Consider the following 10,000-nt stretch of genomic DNA (forward strand, 5'->3'; position numbering starts at 1 on the left):
TAGTTACTGTATAGTATAGTAAATTAATTTCAAACACATTCCATGTGTGAGAGGCATGTACCGTGAGGCAGGCAGATGGGACTATCTGTGCACAGTTGAACATTCCATCGAGTAGGGCGGGGTCTCCAGTTTCATCCTGATTGGGCACCTTGCAGATCTCACATTACTGCAGACAGAGGAAGGACCGGCTGCAGGGGAAAGAGGGAAGTTCAACACCAGACATACCAAATATATAAACATTTAGATAAATGAGAGGAGATTTACAGAGAGACATGTAGTAGCACACAGGTCGCTGAGTTTCCGGCGTCCTCCAAAACTTCTCATGTCTCTGCAGAAGTACGTCTCAACTCTGGTCTCATACAGGCTCACAGCGCTAACTGAACGAGAAAGGAGAAACAAACGGCAATTGGAAGATCATTGAAGACCGGCCTTAATATACACTTGACAATTACATTAAAGTTTTAGAAAAGGCTTAAAATAGTATAAAATTGGTGTTGGCTCCAAACAACTGGTGATGGCCGAGCAGCATTGTGACAGGTTCTAAAACAAACATACTGTAAAGTAGTGATGCGAGATGAAGCTGTCTGGTGCTCATTGCTCTACTGCGCCACCTCAAAGTGCGACAAAAATGTAAAACATGCAGAATTGTCTCTCACCCATGTGATCTTGATATACTAGATTAGCGCCAGAAAGGTTTGGGAATAACTAAACAATGAAAAATGTCCATGTCAAAAATGTACATCAATATAGTATCTATTTTCTAGTAAATATATTAGGATTGTATAATAAAACTAATTGTCTCATGAGGAATGTATCAGAGGTCAATCAATTATGCGGCAATAATTGCCAATAGTAATATAATTATACTGCCATTATTGTCATATAATAAACCGGCGCAGGGGTAACTTAGTGTTGTAATACTGGTGAGTTGCAGTGGTTTAACCGATTGAACCCACTATCTGAAACAGTATCTATAGGCAGCGGGCTTCAGATGCCATCAATGACGTCATTCTTTCAAAAGCGATACAAGCCGCAGTGCGTGCTCACAGAAAACTTCCTGGATTCAATCGACACCGCTCCGAAGCCTCAGCACAGCACGTAAACATCACTACGTAAAGGTAAACGTGAGGTTCAAATGAAGAGTTGAATGTCTGCCGTCCTATTTTATTGGTGTAACTAGGATTGTGGACTGTGTTCTATAAAGGTAATATGGTGCAGCTAGATTGCCGTTAGGACTGCCCCGTTAATTAGGATAATGGACACATAGCCGACTTTAACACACACACAACACACACACACCACACCACACACACACACAACACACACCACACACACGCACACACACACACACACACACACACACACACACACCGGATCGCGCCGTCTCAGCACAGACATGGAGGAGGCTGGTTTCTGTGGTCGTGGATATGGGAGTGGAGGTCAGCTTTGGACGAGGAGGTGGTGGTGGTGAGGGGAGAGGATGGTACCATGAGGGCTGGTGGGGAGAGGGTACAAAAGTTTGGAGCGGTAATGAGACACAATAGAACAAACAAGAAGTACAACAGGCAGCGTTTGTTACGAGGTGTCAATTTACTGTTCTTCGTAAGCTACACTATTTCTAATATTAATGATGTATATACAAAATATCTTTATTCATTTTGTTCTTTGATCAAAAGCAAATATTGACAAATCAATCCTAACAAACACTTCTTCCAGATATATCATTTAAACCCTGAGAATGCGTTCAGACTCTGATATAATTATTCTGGAAATCCAGATAATTTGTTTAGATAAAAGAAAAACATGTGCAGAGAAACTTTAGGATACACGGTTACCATCATTACCAATGTGCTGTGTGTAAAGTAAAGACTGACACTCTCTTTGGCCACCTGATGATGGGCTTCCCTGAGTAGGACAGTATGGGATTGTCATGGCTCGTTCCTTCAGTAGGCCTGCAGGGACAGCAGAGGACAGAGTGGTGTAAGGGAAAGAGAGAAGTTGTAACAGCACAACATTAAATACAAAAAGCTAAATCACAAAATGGCAAATCACACACTTGATGTGTGTAATGAGTGACCGGGGCATTGTGAATGCCTGATGGGACACACTTTGTGGAGGGAAGACCCCAGTTTACCCAGCAGGTTCCACATTTCCCTCCAGTCAAGGGGAGTCAAAGAATTTGAGTGCAGGATGGTCAGACTTCTGATCTGAAGAGTCTTCCTCGTGCCCTCCCTTCCTCCTCCTCCTCTCCTCCTCCTCCTCCTCCTCCTCTTCTCTTTCACCTGCTCAGTCTGGATCGGATGATGGGGGCTTATTCAAACCTGACCGAAGAATGAGTACACAATCTATTTACAACACAATTTACACAAAACATCCCATCATGCAAAAAGATATCTTCAGACATCTACCTCTTGTCTGCCTGTGTCATACCAATTGCCCAGCGTGTGTTCTGAACTCCGGTGTGAGGTAGAGGTCTTTGTCAGGCTGAAGACATAGCGCTCAACACGTACCAGCCCATCTCGTGTAGAAGGGGTAACGGAACTTAATGGACCTGCGATGGAGGTGAAAGAGGCATGTTACATTACAACAAGCCTCATTTCCTGCGTGACACCTAATAGCAGAGTGTTTTCCCTACCCGCGTTCTGTCCTCTATCTTACAGATGTAAGTTGCCATCGGGATGTTGAAGCTGTGTAGGAAGTTCTCCAAACACCATAGAGTCCACAGGGTGTACCACAGCATGATCCAACCTGTGAAGTAGAACACAGACACATTAATATTTATATTTATGTCACTTCACTGAAACTATTTGTTGTCGATGGATATTGGGGATCTGCTGATACGTTTTGCGTCTCTACATCTTATTAAAAGTATGTGGTTCTAACAGAAAATATGTGTGTTGTGTGTCTTTCCTTGGAAGAAATCAACAGTGTTGTATGCACTCAAAAATGATGCCAGAAAATTAGGTACATGCATTTGTTAATTTCAGCTGGATTACTGCAACTCATTGTCCAAAAAGTCCTTTGAGACTCTCGTTGATCCAAAATGCAGCGGCAAGGTATGACAGAACAAGGAAACGGGATCATATTATCCCGTAGTAGCTGCTCGCAACGGGCTCCCGGTAAAAAACAGATAGAATTCAAAATCTTTTCCTGACTTACAAAGCAATTAATGGTCAGGCTCCAGCATATCTAAAGATCTCATAGTACCTTATAACCACTAGAGCATTACGCTCCCAGAATCAGGGTTACTTGTAGTTCTAGAGTCTCTAAGAGTACAAGGGAGACCAGACCTTCAGCTATCAGCTCCTCTCCAGTGGACCAGCTTCCAGTTTGGTTCGGGGAGCGTAGACCACAGCTCCACATTTAAGAGCAGGCTAAAGACTTTATGTTGATAAAGCTTATAGTTAGGGCGGCTCAGGATTGCCTTGGATCAGCCCCTACGTATGCTTGCTATAGACTTGTTTGTATTGTACTATGTTGTTTATCCTGTGACACGACATCTATTTGCACGTCTGTCCGTCCTGGGGAGGGGGAAGGGATCCTCCTAGTTTGCTCTCCCTGAGGTTTCTAACATTTCCCCCTTAATTATGGGTTTCTTTTAGGAAGTTTTTCCTGTGGATGCGAGGGTCTAAGGACAGAGGGTGCAGTAACCGTACAGTCTCTAAAACACAGAGACAAATTTCTAATTTGTGATATTGGGACTAATTAAAAAAAAAAAATATGATATGATTGATGAATGGTTTCATTCCCCGCCCACTATAGCGAGTGAGAACGCCTACAGTGAAAAGACGAGCTCACAGAGCCTCATCAATCAATGTAGTACGGTTAAACCACACACACCGTGGGGATTACGTGTTGAGAAGATTAAGCTTCTCTCAAAAAGGCAACAAAAATGAGACTTCGAGGTAATAGGTGCGACATCAAAACGCTTCTAAAAAAAACTATCTATATGGATTGGCCGTCTGTGATTAATACTGAAGACTCCAGAGCCAACAAAAGGATTCAGGAAGCGCTAGTTAAAAGTATACCTGAGGGTAGATGAAGGTGCAGCCTGCTTTCCAGTCAACCCTCTGGCATCAGATGCCGGTCTACCAGGAAAATGTCTCCTTGTTTCCCCGACAGCCCACCCAGTTCTCATACAGCTCCAGGCTCTGAGGGGTGGGGGGGATCAGCCAGAACACCTGCGAAAACACACAAGAGCCAAATCAAGCCTACTCCGTCCACTGTAGTCAACAAAACATGGAAAGGTCTGACTAGTGCGTACCAGAGTAAAGCAGAAATAATTTAAGACGAGTCCTCCCCATTCTACAATGTCTTCAACATGAATATTTTCTGGAAATTTTTGAATAATTTATTATACAAACACACAACAGTGTCCACACTTTGAATGATCCTGAATGAGAAATATGAGGTGTAACAGAGCGAAACGTGCTGAACCCCCTCTGAGCCCCACTTGCTTCCTCGGAGTTGTGGTACCACACTGAAACGGTTTGTTTTGTTGTTTTGTTTTCCCACCAAAGTCGATGTGAAAGTCAGTGGTAGCAGCCCTCGCCGCTCATCAGCAGTACTGCAGACAAAACATCTCAAATATGAGATATCATTCAGTAAATGTCCAGTCGCATCTTGTAAAGATAGAGAACAGTGAACATGGGGGACTTACTTCTGTTACTTTGGCGGTATTGCAGTCATGATCGAATTGGTGGCGTCTCTCTGTCTCTCTTCAGGGGACGAGGCCACATGTTGTCCACCAAGTCTATCAGATCTACCTACACACACAATTCAAGACAGACGGAACAGACATGAGTTCATGTACCATTTCTCTGAGGGAACAGACAACAAACAAATACACACATTACAAACAACATTTTCAAGTACAGAGACAGTTCCCTGTAAAGGATTTCATGGGGGATGTATAATGAACAACACGATGTGGTACGTACTGTGGAGGTCCCTGACCAGGTTCTCCAGACTTCGTGTGGCTGAACTCCAGGCTGATGACATATAAAGCTTCTCTCTCTGAGACGGAGAGTCTCGTAGTAACGTGTCCACTGGGAATGGACATCTCTGTCCCTTCTGAGTGATAACGGTCCATCACATGATCATACGTCTGTACCGAGAGGGGTTTGCAATGGTCAGTCACAGCATTCCAAACAGCAGCTGATAGAATATGCTAACGGTCAAGGTTTTTCATTGTATACTTTGATGCAAGACAAGTTAATACCTAAATTATTTTTGTAAAATACAAAAAGGGCATTACGTCCACATTATTGTTTGAACCCTTTCCTGAAAATTTAACGTAGACATGGGTCCTTTCCACTGGAATTACAGGTCAATTAGCCTAATAAAGTGTGTGACATCAATCTCGTCTTACTTTAGTAGCAAAACATATGTTTTAATTAAGTGATTGTTGACAGCAAAGACAACCTGATAATGTATAGTTGAGTTATTTATCAAGTACAAAATTAAAACAATTACATAGCTCAAGAAGTGAATTACTATGTTATTATTCACTTCATGTTTTAGCATTTATTGATTGTTAGAGAAACTAAGTCTCTTTAAAAGGTTTCATATAACTTAAATCATTCATCAAGATTGGTTTCTATACATGCATTGAATTATTATTGCTTCATCACCTGGATGGTTATTATCAACGACTAAACTCGTAGCACTAATCATTATATTAATCAATTTAAAGTTCTTACCAAACAACAATCTTGACGTCATTGACCTGAAGTCAGGGTCAGGGCATTCCTGCCACAAACAACAGGTTCTCTAACACATTGCAAATCTATTGTTAGGTTTACTACAATCACATCCACGCAGTGTTTAATCCCAATAGAGAGACTGAACAACCAAGAACAAAAGACTTGATAACAAAAGATGTAGAGCAAGGAGATTAAAGGAGGAATGCCTACTTGAGTCCCAGTCCATCAGGCTTCTCAAAGATGAATGGGTCCCTCAGCCACCTCTCGTGATGAACTCATATGTCAAGTCTGAGATGACAAAAAATACAACAATAAAAATGAATGGACCATTCATCTTATTTTGGTTCTTCCAAACATTACTGGCCGTTTCAATTTTCAAGATTCCATCTGAACGTGGGGTTGTGACTGACAGATGTAACATATAGAATGTTTAGAAGAGTCATTTGGTTTCAAGATTATTTTTGCCTGCTTTTTATTAGACCCCCCCCACAGAAGGTATATGGAAGGGGAAGGTAAGAGGGGGACAAAATTTAGCCAACAGAAGCGGGGTGTCTTCGAATGAACCTGCGGTAAGGTCTTAGCCTTAGTACATGGTGAATTATAGGGAGGCATTATTTATTAAAAATAATTGTTTTTCATTAATGTATGGAAGAGCCCAGTAATAAAATTGTCAAATCATAATTTCAAAATGATAAATAAATCATATAAGTTGCTTTTGGTGAGTTGCGATAGAAATGTCAAGTGTGTTAAACTGGTTTTCTATAGGACACCATCAGCTTCCGCTGCTCTACCTCCTCAGTGCCGCTTCTATAGGATGGAATTAAAATGGAATCGTAGTTATTGGTAGAATTACTAACGTGAACTGGCTCAACAACCAGTATCTGAGACTTTTGAAGCCCATTTGACACAATCTCTTTCAGATGATGACCTAATCTGAAACTCCTGAAAAGGTTTTTCTCTAATTGATATAACCTCATGAAATATACAGCTGCTTCTCTATTCCAGATGACTTAGGTGACAAAGGTTATCTTTTTCAAATTATTTAGTTATTACTGAAACTGTTGACAAGCATGCTCCCCTCAGAAAAGTTAAAAGTTCACTATAAAGTACCAGACTGGCTGCCTTTAGTCGACTGCACAGTGCATTGTACATTGCAATAGAAAGCCAAAGCTGATCATTTCCTCACCAAAACTTAAAACAATCTAACAGTCCCTTGACTATTGGAAGAACTTTAAACCCTTTGCTGGAAAATAAATCAGTGTTGAGCTTCACCCTACATTGTTATGGACTCACATCTCATACTGATGTTGGTTGTTTTAATGAGAACATGAATAATCCCCTACACTGTGTTTCTGATGGCCATGTAGTAAAATCGAACCTTTTATTTTAAAGCCAAACTCAAACTTAGACAATAGAAAATCTTCGTCAGGTCCTGATAGTTGGCCTGCTTTTAAAGCTAGCAGTCTGATTGTACTTGACAACCACGTTTAAACATATTTGAATTCACCTGGTCAAACCTTTTTATTGATTAACAAATAAAACATTTTGATTCATGGTGGATCAGCAATTTGAAGCAAGAGACTTGAGTATAGGGACTCTCAGAACAAACAACCGTCTGCTGGTTTGAAATGTCTTTAGGCAGATCAGTGTTGGCAGGTCACAGGACTAGAACATGTGGACGTTGGTCTACTGACGTCCCCAAGGTTTCCCAGGAGGCGTTGGTGAAGCTCGGCAGTGGCCTCAGCCAGTACGGCTTGGACTGTGAGCCGTAGGGTTGCTGTTCAATCACCGACCAGACCTCATTAATTGGAGTGTGGATGAATACTTGGAGAGGTCCAGTTCAACTCCTGCCTGGTTGGTGCGCTTGAGAAGGCACTGGACATCCTTCCTCCCCCCTCACCCCCGGGTGCCTGTACATTTAATGCTGCCCCACTGCTCTAGTACTAGACTCCTGGTACTAAAGCAGAGAACACACTTCACTGTGTGGTGCTGGTGTCTGCCATGTGTGACCATTAAAAGATCATTTGCCCATTACGATCATGGATCTGTAGTTGTATACTGAGCGGAAAGGTAAAGGTACCCATTACCAGACTTTGCTCACTGTATTTATTTTTCCAGTGTTATAACGGTCTTCTTTATTGAATCATAAAATATGAACCATTTTACCCTTAAATAGTAAGGAAGTAAGAAACTCCACAATGCAGGTTTAAGTAGTACTCACACACACACACACACACACACACACACCCCTCAGAGGCCTCACCTCTACAATGCCACATTCACCAGTCAGGCGCAACATAACTGGAGCCGACATGAGTCCCGTCAAGGTTCAGGAGGAGGGGCAGAGCCTTGACCGGCTTCCTTCACTCCCCAAGTGGTGTCCGAAGTTGGTCTCACATTGGCTGTGGAGATGTTGGAGGCGGTGTCGGGGCAGAGGGGGGGGCTGTGAGGTTGTTTGCTCTCCACATGTTGTCTGAGGTGCAGCAGGTACAGCAGTGTGTGTGCGATTTAAGCGTAAAGAAGAAGAAGAAGTTCTAAAAACAGTGTTTTGCTGCGTTTCCCTCTTCCTGCATCTTCAGGTACTGGAAGAGATCTCCTGCTACCCAGAGAACCACGAAGCTAAAGAACTCAGACGGATACTGACGCAGCCTCATTTCATGGTGAGTCCAACACACACACACACACACACACACACACACACACACACACACACCTCATGTCCGTCATGCGTCAGGCCTCCTGACAAACACACGTAAGCTGCACGAAGCTCGACTGATGCTGCGTCTGCGATCAGCTGTGAGGTCGTTACCCAGACGATGAATGTGTCGAGAAGACTCACGTTTTCATTTCTGATTAATTCTTATTTTCTCTGATATAAAATGTTTTTAAACGGTTTGGTCAGCAGCCATCTTCACTTGAACGACAACACAGTATAAGGGAAGTCTTTAAACTACATTTCACATGTAGACGTGTCCGACGATCAGAGGGTTAATCCAGTCAGGGGAGACTGAGTGTGGGGCTGTCAGCGCCCCCCCCCCCTAATCCTCTCACATTAATGCGTCTGATTTCTGCCTCTGATCAGTGGCCTGCTCCATATCAGACAGACAGACACACGGGGGGGGCAGAGGGAGACAAAGTGTATCACAATGATAAGTGAGTAACGATCGGTGATGAAGATGAATGGAAGGAGAGGGTCCAGGCTGTGGAGGGGGGGGGGGAGGTCAATAAGGCGTAGTCTGATGCGATGTGCTGTGTGGGGTCAGAGGCCGGCTGCCTCAGAGCGCTACGAGAGCGTGAAGTGACGGAGGAAACATCCAGCGCTGCATTCCTGCGAGTTCAAGTGCAGACGAGCCGTGTGGGGCTGAGCAGATTATAACTTTCTCTCTGAGACGTGATGTGTGCAAGTTACGACCGATAACTGAAACTAACAGGAAGTGAAGAACGTGTTATAACACGGTTATAAAATTTAAGAATAACAATAAACTTTATTTATAAAGCAAGTTACGAAGTGCTTTACACGATGGAACCAGGATCAAAAACATTACAGGACAAACAAACACAAAGGAAAGAAGTGACAAGAATTCATGAATAACAAATAATCAGCCGTGGAAAGATTAAAGATTAAAGATTAAAGATTAAAGATTATTAACATTTATCTGGATATTCACAATAATTATAATTAACTATCTTTAATCTTTAATCTGTACAGACTGATGAGTTCTTGACAGACAGCAGTTAACCCGTCTGTGCAAAGTAACAATAATAATAATAATAATAATAATAATAATAATAATAACTTTGTTTGTACAGAACCTTTTCAAAGCGTCGTCAGCTGTAGCGCTTGTTGCCCGGCAACCTCGCCATGACAACGAGACTCACTGAGTTTAGTTCTCCAAGAAGAAGTTCCAGCTCCTACGGTTCTCTTCATTCCTCTGGATTAAACATCAGCTGATGATGAGACGACTTCACAACAATAATAAGAAAGTTTAATTCTATAAATATAAATATTACATCTCAGACAGTCGATCACGTGCAGGACCGTAAGATACCGTACACAGCATGGAGTACATCAACATACATAAGATACCACAGTAGAAATATGTGTGTGTATATAAAAGAAGTGACTTTAACGCAGTGTGTAGAAGTCTGCGCTGCTCACTGGAGAAGGTGAGCGTCACCTGAAGTGCAGCGGTGTGGCGCTCCTGTGCCTCTGCTGCTGTGACCTTTACATCACCTGGTGTCAACAGGTGTCTTCCGCTTGTTATTGATGGTTTGTATTTAGAAAAAGGTTCTTT

The 10,000-nt window shown here is 42.4% G+C and overlaps 1 protein-coding gene across 6 annotated transcripts in view; it reads left to right on the forward strand.

Annotated features, from left to right (window-relative positions):
* Positions 1 to 8,130: 8,130 nt before the first annotated feature.
* Positions 8,131 to 10,000, forward strand: part of LOC115022200 (peripheral plasma membrane protein CASK-like) — an 18,604-nt gene continuing 16,734 nt past the window's right edge. For 2 of the 6 annotated variants that reach the window (XM_029453133.1, XM_029453135.1), the window contains exon 1: positions 8,140 to 8,365. In XM_029453133.1, the coding sequence (XP_029308993.1) occupies positions 8,363 to 8,365 (3 nt within the window). In that variant the 5' untranslated portion in view covers positions 8,140 to 8,362. Of the gene's footprint in view, positions 8,366 to 10,000 lie in introns of all 6 variants that reach the window. The other 4 variants (XM_029453132.1, XM_029453131.1, XM_029453134.1 and 1 more) reach the window with 4 other exon arrangements.

The sequence above is a fragment of the Cottoperca gobio genome, chromosome 17 (genome assembly GCF_900634415.1).
Source record: "Cottoperca gobio chromosome 17, fCotGob3.1, whole genome shotgun sequence".
In the NCBI taxonomy this organism is placed as follows: Eukaryota; Metazoa; Chordata; class Actinopteri; order Perciformes; family Bovichtidae; genus Cottoperca; species Cottoperca gobio.